The 12,342-nt window shown below is 47.9% G+C and overlaps 1 protein-coding gene across 1 annotated transcript in view; it reads right to left on the bottom strand.

Moving 5' to 3' along the window:
* The window catches only part of LOC136610363 (olfactory receptor 5G3-like), a 35,407-nt gene extending 28,394 nt beyond the window's left edge, over nucleotides 1–7,013 (bottom strand). The window contains exons 1-2 of the mRNA XM_066589594.1: nucleotides 6,636–7,013; nucleotides 6,299–6,491 (exon numbers count right to left, since the gene is read on the bottom strand). Of these exons, the coding sequence (XP_066445691.1) occupies nucleotides 6,299–6,491; nucleotides 6,636–7,013 (571 nt within the window). The remainder of the gene's footprint in view (nucleotides 1–6,298; nucleotides 6,492–6,635) is intronic.
* Between the last annotated feature and the right edge of the window lie 5,329 nt (nucleotides 7,014–12,342).

Raw genomic sequence — 12,342 nt, 5'->3', positions numbered from 1 at the left:
AAAAATTGCCCGTTCAGCGTGATTACGTGAGGTTTCAGGAGGTGGAGCAGGAGGAGGAGGAGGAGGAATATTAGACACAGATTGATGAAGCAGAAATGTCCCCGTTTTGGATGGTGAGAGAGAACGTAGCTTCCATCCGCGGGTGCAGCCTACGTATTGCTTACGTATCGCTGCTGTCCGCTGGTGGAGAACAGAAGTCTGGGGAAATCCAGCCTTTGTTCATCTTGATGAGTGTTAGCCTGTCGGCACTGTCGGTTGACAAGCGGCTACGCTTATCTGTGATGATTCCCCCAGCCGCACTAAACACCCTCTCCGACAACACGCTAGCCGCAGGACAAGCAAGCACCTCAAGGGCATACAGGGCTAGTTCAGGCCACGTGTCCAGCTTCGACACCCAGTAGTTGTAGGGGGCAGAGGCGTCACCAAGGATGGTCGTGCGATCCGCTACGTACTCCCTCACCATCCTTTTGCAGTGCTCCCGCCGACTCAGCCGTGACTGGGGAGCGGTGACACAGTCTTGGTGGGGAGCCATAAAGCTGGCCAGGCCCTTAAAGACTGTTGCACTGCCTGGGATGTACATGCTGCTCGATCTACGCACATCCCCTGCAACATGGCCCTCGGAACTGCGCCTTCTGCCACTAGCGCTGTCGGCTGGGAATTTTACCATCAGCTTGTCCGCAAGGGTCCTGTGGTATAGCAACACTCTCGAACCCCTTTCCTCTTCGGGAATCAGAGTGGGCAGGTTCTCCTTATACCGTGGATCGAGCAGTGTGTACACCCAGTAATCCGTCGTGGCCAGAATGCGTGCAACGCGAGGGTCACGAGAAAGGCATCCTAACATGAAGTCAGCCATGTGTGCCAGGGTACCTGTACGCAACACATGGCTGTCTTCACTAGGAAGATCACTTTCAGGATCCTCCTCCTCCTCCTCCTCCTCCTCAGGCCATACACGCTGAAAGGATGACAGGCAATCAGCCGGTGTACCGTCAGCAGCGGGCCAAGCTGTCTCTTCCCCCTCCTCCTCATCCTCCTCATGCTCCTCCTCCTCCTCCTGTACGCGCTGAGAAATAGACAGGAGGGTGCCCTGACTATCCAGCGGCATACTGTCTTCCCCCGCCCCCGTTTCCGAGCGCAAAGCAGCTGCCTTTATGGTTTGCAGGGAATTTCTCAAGATGCATAGCAGAGGAATGGTGACGCTAATGATTGTAGCATCGCCGCTCACCACCTGGGTAGACTCCTCAAAATTACCAAGGACATGGCAGATGTCTGCCAACCAGGCCCACTCTTCTGAAAGGAATTGAGGAGGCTGACTCCCACTGCGCCGCCCATGTTGGAGTTGGTATTCGACTATAGCTCTCCGTTGTTCATAGAGCCTGGCCAACATGTGGAGCGTAGAGTTCCACCGTGTGGGCACGTCGCACAGCAGTCGGTGCACTGGCAGCTTAAAGTGATGTTGCAGGGTGCGCAGGGTGGCAGCGTCCGTGTGGGACTTGCGGAAATGTGCGCAGAGCCGGCGCGCCTTTACGAGCAGGTCTGACAAGCGTGGGTAGCTTTTCAGAAACCGCTGAACCACCAAATTAAAGACGTGGGCCAGGCATGGCACGTGCGTGAGGCTGCCAAGCTGCAGAGCCGCCACCAGGTTACGGCCGTTGTCACACACGACCATGCCCGGTTGGAGGCTCAGCGGCGCAAGCCAGCGGTCGGTCTGCTGTGTCAGACCCTGCAGCAGTTCGTGGGCCGTGTGCCTCTTATCGCCTAAGCTGAGTAGTTTCAGCACGGCCTGCTGACGCTTGCCCACCGCTGTGATGCCACACCGCGCGACACCGACTGCTGGCGACATGCTGCTGCTAACACATCTTGATTGTGAGACAGAGGAGGAGGAGGAGGAGGAGGGTGCTTTAGTGGAGGAAGCATACACCTCCGCAGATACCAGCACCGAGCTGGGGCCCGCAATTCTGGGGGTGGGTAGGACGTGAGCGGTCCCAGGCTCTGACTCTGTCCCAGCCTCCACTAAATTCACCCAATGTGCCGTCAGGGAGATGTAGTGGCCCTGCCCGCCTGTGCTTGTCCACGTGTCCGTAGTTAAGTGGACCGTGGCAGTAACCGCGTTGGTGAGGGCGCGCACAATGTTGCGGGAGACGTGGTCGTGCAGGGCTGGGACGGCACATCGGGAAAAGTAGTGGCGACTGGGAACTGAGTAGCGCGGGGCCGCCGCCTCCATGATACTTTTGAAGGACTCCGTTTCCACAACCCTATACGGCAGCATCTCAAGGCTGATGAATTTTGCGATGCGGACGGTTAACGTTTGAGCGTGCGGGTGCGTGGCGGCGTACTTGCGCTTGCGCTCGAACACTTGCGCAAGCGACGGCTGAACGGTGCGCTGAACTACACTGCTGGATGGGGCCGAGGACAGCGGAGATGAGGGTGTGGGTGCAGGCCATGAGGCGGTAGTGCCTGTGTCCTGAGAGGGGGGTTGCATCTCAGTGGCAGGTTGGGGCACAGGGGGAGAGGCAGGGGTGCAAACCGGAGACGGTGAACGGCCTTTGTCCCACCTTGCGGGGTGCTTGGCCATCATATGTCTGCGCATGGTGGTGGTGGTGAGGCTGTTGGTGTTGGCTCCCCGGCTGAGCTTTGCGCGACAAAGGTTGCACACCACTGTTCGTCGGTCGTCAGGCGTCTCTGTGAAAAACTGCCAGACCTTAGAGCACCTCGGCCTACGCAGGGTGGCATGGCGCGAGGGGGCGCTTTGGGAAACACTTGGTGGATTATTCGGTCTGGCCCTGCCTCTACCCCTGGCCACCGCACTGCCTCTTGCAACCTGCCCTGCTGATGCCCTTGACTCCCCCTCTGAAGACCTGTCCTCCTGAGTAAGCGTTGCACACCAGGTGGGGTCAGTCACCTCATCGTCCTGCTGCTCTTCCTCCGAATCCTCTGTGCGCTGCTCCCTGGGACTTACTGCCCTTACTACTACCTCACTGCAAGACAACTGTGTCTGATCGTCATCGTCCTCCTCACCCACAGAAAGTTGTTGAGACAGTTGGCGGAAGTCCCCAGCCTCTTCCCCCGGACCCCGGGAACTTTCGAATGGTTGGGCATCAGTGACGATAAACTCCTCTGGTGGGAGAGGAACCGCTGCTGCCCAATCTAAGCAGGGGCCCGAGAACAGTTCCTGGGAGTGTTCCCGCTCCTGAGCAGGTGTCATTGTAGTGGACTGAGGAGGCTGGGAGGAAGGAGGAGCAGCAGACAGAGGATTCGGATTGGCAGCAGTGGACGGCGCAGAACTGCGGGTAGACGATAGGTTGCTCGAAGCACTTTCTGCCATCCAGGACAGGACCTGCTCACACTGCTCATTTTCTAATAACCGTCTCCCGCGTGGACCCATTAATTGGGCGATGAATGTGGGGACGCCAGAAACGTGCCTCTCTCCTAATCGCGCAGCAGACAGCTGCGACACACCTGGATCAGGAGCTTGGCCTGTGCCCACACCCTCACTTGGCCCTCCGCGTCCTCGGCCACGTCCACGTCCACGTCCTCTAGGCTTACCCCTACCCCTCAGCATGCTGTATTACCAGTGATTAGATTTCCCAGGCAGGAAATAAATTGGCGCAAGACTGCAGGCCAAATATAATTTTTGCCCTTTTTGGAAAACGAAAGGCCCCACTGCCTCTAGTGAATGAATTATCTAAGTTTAATAACTGTGCTGTGTCCCTGCTTATGTGTCACAGAACGTGAGGGTAGCAGAGTTATTATAACTCTTGGAGAGCAGGTATTTTTTTTCCCAATTAAGGAAAGCAAATGGCGAACCCAGCAGTAAAGCGTAGCTGGGTGCGTATGATTTAGCAATGTTTTTCACGCAGCTCACACGTCTACACAGGCGTAAGGACGGACACAGGCTGGACAAATAGATTTGTTTTCAGTTTTTTCCCACCAACAGGCAGCACTGCGTATATTCAATGAACCTGCGAAGTTTAATAACTGCGCTGTGTCCCTGCTTATGTGTCACAGAACGTGAGGGTAGCAGAGTTATTATAACTCTTGGAGAGCAGGTATTTTTTTTTCCCAATTAAGGAAAGCAAATGGCGAACCCAGCAGTAAAGCGTAGCTGGCTGCGTATGATTTAGCAATGTTTTTCACGCAGCTCACACGTCTACACAGGCGTAAGGACGGACACAGGCTGGACAAATAGATTTGTTTTCAGTTTTTTCCCACCAACAGGCAGCACTGCGTATATTCAATGAACCTGCGAAGTTTAATAACTGCGCTGTGTCCCTGCTTATGTGTCACAGAACGTGAGGGTAGCAGAGTTATTATAACTCTTGGAGAGCAGGTATTTTTTTTTCCCAATTAAGGAAAGCAAATGGCGAACCCAGCAGTAAAGCGTAGCTGGCTGCGTATGATTTAGCAATGTTTTTCACGCAGCTCACACGTCTACACAGGCGTAAGGACGGACACAGGCTGGACAAATAGATTTGTTTTCAGTTTTTTCCCACCAACAGGCAGCACTGCGTATATTCAATGAACCTGCGAAGTTTAATAACTGCGCTGTGTCCCTGCTTATGTGTCACAGAACGTGAGGGTAGCAGAGTTATTATAACTCTTGGAGAGCAGGTATTTTTTTTCCCAATTAAGGAAAGCAAATGGCGAACCCAGCAGTAAAGCGTAGCTGGGTGCGTATGATTTAGCAATGTTTTTCACGCAGCTCACACGTCTACACAGGCGTAAGGACGGACACAGGCTGGACAAATAGATTTGTTTTCAGTTTTTTCCCACCAACAGGCAGCACTGCGTATATTCAATGAACCTGCGAAGTTTAATAACTGCGCTGTGTCCCTGCTTATGTGTCACAGAACGTGAGGGTAGCAGAGTTATTATAACTCTTGGAGAGCAGGTATTTTTTTTTCCCAATTAAGGAAAGCAAATGGCGAACCCAGCAGTAAAGCGTAGCTGGGTGCGTATGATTTAGCAATGTTTTTCACGCAGCTCACACGTCTACACAGGCGTAAGGACGGACACAGGCTGGACAAATAGATTTGTTTTCAGTTTTTTCCCACCAACAGGCAGCACTGCGTATATTCAATGAACCTGCGAAGTTTAATAACTGCGCTGTGTCCCTGCTTATGTGTCACAGAACGTGAGGGTAGCAGAGTTATTATAACTCTTGGAGAGCAGGTATTTTTTTTTCCCAATTAAGGAAAGCAAATGGCGAACCCAGCAGTAAAGCGTAGCTGGCTGCGTATGATTTAGCAATGTTTTTCACGCAGCTCACACGTCTACACAGGCGTAAGGACGGACACAGGCTGGACAAATAGATTTGTTTTCAGTTTTTTCCCACCAACAGGCAGCACTGCGTATATTCTATGAATAATAACTGTGTTGTGGCCCTGCCTATACAATTCTTTCCCTGCAGTATCAATGGAGGGTGCAATGCTCTGCAGAGGCGATTTTGAGAAGCCCAAAAAAAATGCAGCACAGCCAACAGCAGCCTGGACAGTACTGCACACGGATAAATATGGCCCTAGAAAGGACCGTTGAGGTTCTTGAAGGCTACACTCACTCCTAACACTCTCCCTGCCTATGCAGCACTTCTGTCCCTAATGCCAGGTGCAACGGTCTGCAGAGGCGATTTTGAGAAAAAAAAAAAATCCCACTGCTAACAGCAGCCAACACACAGCTATCAGTGGCCCTAATAAGGACCTTTGGGGGGTCTTGAAGCCTACACTAACTACCAATTCTTTCCCTACAGCAGCTCCGGTATAAACAGCACTGTCCCTCATCTAACTCACACCGCATCTGAGGCGAGCCGCGGGAGGGGCCGACTTTTATATTAGGCGAACACCTGATCTCGCCAGCCACTCACAGCAGGGGGGTGGTATAGGGCTTAAACGTTGCAGGGGGAAGTTGTAATGCCTTCCCTGTCTTTCAATTGGCCAGAAAAGCGCGCTAACGTCTCAGGGAAGGAAGTGAAAGTAACCAGAACACCGCATGGTGTTCGTCACGAATAACGAACATCCCGAACACCCTAATATTCGCACGAATATCAAGCTCGGACGAACGCGTTCGCTCATCTCTAGTTATCAGGTGTCCAGAGTAGCAGTGGGTTCTTTCGCCCTTTTCTTTTTTGTTTTCGGCGATTTAGGGTTGCTTGCCACCTGCCACGGCTCAGGTAGTGTTAATCGCGGTAATGTAGGAAATTCAGGGAGAGGCATCCAGGAGGGCAAATCTATCGGCTCGAGTTCCAGATGTTCCCAGCAGCTCTGTAAATCCTCTGGGGAGCGAACTAGCAACCTCCTCCCCTTACCCGCTATATTGATGCCGAAAGGGAACAACCAAGAATAGCGAATGTTCTTTGCTCTTAATGCTTCAAGGAGCGGGCGAAGTACCCGGCGCTTCGCCAGAGTAGTAGGCAAGAGATCTTGGAAGATTTGAAAGTGCGTTCCCCCGTATTTAAGTTCCTTGCAAGCTCTTGCTGTTTTAAGAATCAGAGCAGTGTCCTGGAAAGCAAGCAATTTGCATATGACGTCACGGGGGGGCTCAGTGGGCGCGGGTGCCGGTCTTAGAGACCTATGTATTCTCTCTATTTTTATTGATGCGGCTCTCTCAGAGCCTAATAGCTGTTAAAAGATTTCAGAGACTACCTTTGTAAGTGAATCGGTAGCCCAGGACTCAGGCAGGCCCTTGAACCTTAGGTTGCACCTCCTGTTCCGGTTCTCAAGGTCCTCTTGTGATATGAGAGCTCGGTTTATGCTATCGTGATGTTCCCTTAAAACTTTCTCTAATGCGATCGCATGTGTGGAAACGGTGGCCGTCACAGACTCCAGCTCCTCCACTCTGCGCCCCATCAGCTTAAGATCTTCCTTGATTTCGGCAAGGTCAGCGACTATGGGGTTCAAAGCATTAGCCAGCAGCTCCCTCATGAATCCCCTCGAGACCCCACTATCATCCTCTTCATCTGAGGAGATCTCTCCTCCTCCCGCCTTACTGTTAGATGCAGCAGCTTCTGCCGCCGGCGCCATCTTGACAGACGGGTGTGGGGAGCGGGAGCCGCGCTCCTTCAGGAAGCGCTGCATGCCTGTTTGGTTTTTCGCCGATCGGGGTGTGCAGGTTAGGTCTCCGGTCCTCTCCTTCGTTGCTCTCCTCATTATTTGCGTCTATTAGCAGGTTAAATAGACCCTCTAGGGCGCCATGTGGAGGGAGCTCCCGGCTTAAGCGGCCATCTTGCTCCGCGGCAGGCTCCGCCCCTCCTCGTGAGAGTTTTTTGATGTACCTCTAATACGTTAGCGCTTAGGGTACATTTATGGGCCTATTTACAGGTTTTGGCCCAGTAATTTATTTCATATGAAATTCTCAGGTCCTTTTCCCAATTAAGTATGTGGGCTTTTTTCTGTTTGTTGGGGTCTTCTGAGGCTTCTCCATTGAATATCTCGTACCAATGTTTTAGTTTACTCTTAATTGTATTCTTTGTGTAGAGTAGGTTGTACTGGTACATGGGTAGTGTTATTGTTAGGTTTTTTCCTTGTGACATGTAGCTTTTTATTTGCATATATTTTAGTAGGTCTGAATTAGAAAGCTTTCTTTCTTCACAAAGTGTGTTAAACGGTTTAATTTTGGAGTTACTTTGAATGTCTGATAATAGGTTGATTCCTTTTTGTTTCCAGCTTTTTAGTGTTAGGTTAGGGATTAGCAATTCAAGTATATCTATAGGTAATGGTAAATTTTTCCTCGGGAGGTGGGTGCCGGATATTGCGAGTATAGTCAACCATGTTTCTATTGTGGCCTTGATGGTTGGATAGTTAGGGGTTTTAATGTTTGGGTCGATTGAGGTTGCCAGTAATATTGTACAGAGGTTTCCTCCTCCTCCTAGGTGCTTTTCGATTGCTGGCTAGCTAACATTATTTTGTGGAGCACACCATGCGTTTAGTTGTTGGGTTATAGTGGCTCTATAATATGCTGTTATGTTGGGAACTGCCATGCCCCCCCTTCCTCTAGAGGAGAATAATATAGAGGCTGCTATTCTTGGTTTCTTTTTCCTCCAAATGAAAGCTAACATTTGGTTTTGTAGAAGTTTGAGGAATTTTTGAGGGATAGGTAGTATCATGGTTCTAAATATATACAAAATTTTTGGCAGTACCATCATTTTATATAGTACCATTCTCCCCAGCCATGAGGGTTCTGTTTTTTCGAATCTGTCTAGGTCTTTTTGGAGGGAGTTTAATAAAGAGTTTAGGTTTACTGTTGGCATATTACTCAGGGGGAGTGTTATTTCGAGTCCCAGGTACGGGATTTCCTTTGTTTCCCATGAGAATGGGAATTCTTCTTTTATAATTTTTTTGAGGCTTTTGGGAATATTGATTCCCAGTATTTGGGATTTATGGGCGTTGATTTTGTAGTACGAAATTTGTCCAAAGATGTTTATATTTTTTAAGATTGCTCTAAGGGAAGTAGTTGGGTGGGTCATGATAAGCGCAACATCGTCTGCGAAGAGGCCTATTTTGTGTTGGTGCAATGCTAAGGGGACTCCTCGTATTTCCGGGTCTGTTCTTATTTTTTCGGCGAATGGTTTGATGGTAAGTACAAACAGTAGGGGTTAAAGGGGGCACCCCTGGCGACTGCCATTAGTTATGTGGAAACTGTTAGATAAGACACTGTTAGCGAGTACTCTCGCTGTCGGCGATGAGTATAGCGCCTGGATAGCTACGAGTATATCCCCTTGAAATCCGAATTTTTTCAGCACAGCAAATGCGTATCCCCAGTGTATTCTGTCGAACGCCTTCTCCGCATCCAGGGTAAGGAGCAGAGAAGGCGTTCGCAGCTCCGTCACCGCAGCCAGAAGGTCTATTATCCTCCTTGTACCGTCCGACGCCTGCCGTCCTAGTGTAAATCCCACCTGGTCACTATGTACCAGAGATGGGATGATTCCCATTAATCTTTGGGCCAAGATTTTTGCATAGATCTTTGTGTCGCTGTTTAATAAAGATATTGGCCTATAATTTGCTGGGGAGGAGTGGTCTTTGTCTGGTTTTGGGATCGTTACGATTGTAGCTTGGAGCATTTCTGTGGGTAGAGTCCCTTGTTTCATGGCTGTGTTGAACGTTTTGGTGAGGTTTGTAGATTGTTCTTTTTCAAAGATTTGATAATACTCGTTGGAGAACCCATCAGGGCCCGGGGCTTTGTCTTTTTTAAGGGATTTGATTATTTTAAGAGTTTCCTGGTTAGAGATTGGCGTGTTCAGCTTCTTCAACTGTTCCGTGTCAACTTTTGGGAGATCAATGCTACTCAAAAACTTTTTTATGTTTTCTTCATTAGGTTGAGTTATTGAGTTTTCGTTTTTTAAGTTGTAAAGCTTTGCATAGAAACTAGCAAATGCTTCGGCTATGTCTTTTGGATTGCTAGTTTTGTATTCCGACTCTGGCTCTTTAATAAATGGTATTCTAGATTTAATACGCTTTTGTTTTACTTTGCGAGCCATGTGTCTGCTAAATTTGTTGTTATCTGTGTAGTAGGTTGTGTTGTGGGATTTGAGTGTTTTTTCGTGGTCTAACATTAAGTGATCTCTTATCTGTTGTCTAGTGTTTAGTAATTTCCTATGTGTTGTTTCTGTTGGGTTTTTTAGCACCAGGGTTTCTAGTTCTTTTATTTGTGCAAGGAGGTCGGTTAGTTTTTTGTTTTTTTTCCATTTTGTTGCGCGCTCCCTGCTGGATCATGATGCCTCTTATAACCGATTTGTGCGCGTTCCATATTGTGAACGGGCTCAAGTCAGGGGATTCATTCATCATAAAATATTCTTGTATAGCGGCACAGATTTGACTTTTGTAAGGGTCAGCCTTCATTAACCCCTTAACGACCAAGGACGTACCGGTACGTCCTGTGGCCGCGGGGTATGTATGAAAAGAGGTTGCGATGCAACCTCTCTTCATACAGTGCGGGCATCAGCTGTTTATAACAGCTGACACCTGCGGGCAATAGCCGCGAGCGGCCGCGCGGCCGATCGCGGCTATTAACCATTTAAATGCCGCTGTCAATTCAGACAGCGGCATTTAAATCCCCCGAACGCTGTTTGGGGGTCCCGCACGGCCCCCCCGCGGTGAGATCGGGGAAGCCGTGCAGGTGTCATGGCAGCCGGGGGCCTAATGAAAGGCCCCAGGGCTGCCTTAACAGACTGCCTGTCAAGCCATCCACACAGGGTGGCTTGAGAGACTGCCTGTCAAAAAGTAGAATGACGTAATGCTATAGCATTACGTCATACTGCAGGAGCGATCAAAGCATCGCATCTTAAAGTCCCCCAGGGGGACTTCAAAGTAATGTAAAAAAAACAATCAATAAAGTTTTTTTTAATTGAAAAAAAAAAAAAGTTGTAAAAGTTTAAATCACCCCCCTTTTGCCATATCTATTATTAAAAATCTAAATAATAAATTAAAAATATGTATTTGGTATCGCCGCGTCCGTAAAAGTCCGAACTATCAAAGTAGCACATTATTTTTCCCGCACGGTGAACATCTTCCAAAAAAAAAATGAAGAACGCCAGAAATGCACTTTTTTAGTTACCCTGTCTCCCAGAAAAAACACAATAAAAAGCGATCAAAAAGTCGTATTCCAAAATGGTACGATCAGAAACTACAGGACATCCCGCAAAAAATGAACCCTTGCTCAACTACGTCGACGGAAAAATAAAAAATGTATCGCGCGCACAAAATGACGGCAGAAAATAATTGAAAAAAATTTAATGTCTTTGAAAAAAAAAAAAGAGTAGTGTAGTAAAAAAAACTATACAAGTTTGGTATCGTAGTAATCGTACCGACCCATAGAATAAAGTTATCATGTAGTTTTTGTTGCCGTTTGTGCCCTGTAGAAGCAAGACGCACTAAAATATGGCAAAATGTCGTTTTTTTTTTCATTTTACTCCACTTAGAATTTTTTAAAAGTTTTTCAGTACATTATATGGTACTTTAAATAGCACCATTGAAAAATACAACTCATCCCGCAAAAAACAAGCCCTCATACAGCGACGGCGATGGATAAATAAAGGAGTTACGATTTTTTTAAAGGGAGGAGGAAAAAACGAAAATTGAAAAAGAAAAATGGCCGCGTCATTAAGGGGTTAATAAGGTGTTATTTCGCCATATCTTTGGAATGTGCTCAGACTTTAATAGCCCCAGGGATAAAAATATTGGGGCATGGTCTGACCAGGAAGTAATACCTATGAAGGCCTCTTTCACTCTTGGTAGCAAAAAAAAAATCAGTCTGAAACATATCAATCCTGGTGAAAGTTCTACATCTAGTAGAATAAAAGGAGTATTCTCTTGTATTCGCGTTTTAAGCATCTAAATGCATCGTATAATTCTTCTTTAATGAGCCATGGTGATAATGTGGGGATGAATGATTTTCCTCTGCTATTAGAGTCCATGGCTCTGTCTGAAATTATATTAAAGTCACCGCATAATAAAAGCTGACCCCTTTTACATTTCTCAATTTTCCGCATTAGTTTGTTAAGAAATCTTATTTGAGAAACATTTGGCGCATAAATATTAACCAACGTCATCAGGAATCCATTAATTTCACATACTAGGACAATAAATCTACCCTTTTCATCTATAAGAGAGTCGATTAGTTTAAACTCGGTGGAGTCCCTGATTGTGATAAGGACATCCGCTTTCTTCTTTTCTGTGTTTGACATGAACATCACCGGGTATTTAGGGTGGGAAAATTTGGTTTTTTTTTCTTTTATGAAATGAGTCTCTTGTAAGCATAATATGTCTGCGTGAGTAGCAAGAGCGTCTTTCCATATAGAGGACCTATTGTAAGGGGAGTTCAGCCCCTTTACATTGAGGGACATCAATTTCGTATGCATGGTGGATGTTTTACCTTGCTTTATATGTGTCGCTTCATGTGTCTTCTTCAGGTCTTTTTGGTCTGGGCGATTCAGGGATCTTCTTTTCGAGGTATCCTCCGGGACGTAATGGTGTGCCGTGTAGTTCGAGACAGTGGGCAGGATGCACTTTCTGGTTAGGGAGAGATGGGGTGAAGGGTAGTAAAAACCTGGATGTTTGGGGAAAAACAAAGTTATGAGTGTTAAGACTGCATCCCCCCCTCCTAGACTAAAGGGTGTCCGCAGAGGGGAGCCGTTCTTTCCTGTGGGGGGAAATTGTCCAGCCATTATGATATTTCGGCCTTATTTATGGCTAGCTTGTGGAGAGGGTTTAAACGAAACTGTTTAAAAGTTGACTTCCGGTATTTGAGAAAGTTGCGACGATTGCATCTTGTTCAGACTTAGCGATTGGAGATTTTCTCCCATTCTTTATCGAGGTGTGCTGGGGTATTCCGGTTTTCCGGTTGGATTCCCCATTT

The sequence above is a fragment of the Eleutherodactylus coqui genome, chromosome 2 (genome assembly GCF_035609145.1).
Source record: "Eleutherodactylus coqui strain aEleCoq1 chromosome 2, aEleCoq1.hap1, whole genome shotgun sequence".
Classification (NCBI taxonomy): Eukaryota; Metazoa; Chordata; class Amphibia; order Anura; family Eleutherodactylidae; genus Eleutherodactylus; species Eleutherodactylus coqui.
This window is presented reverse-complemented; position numbering and strand designations above follow the sequence as displayed.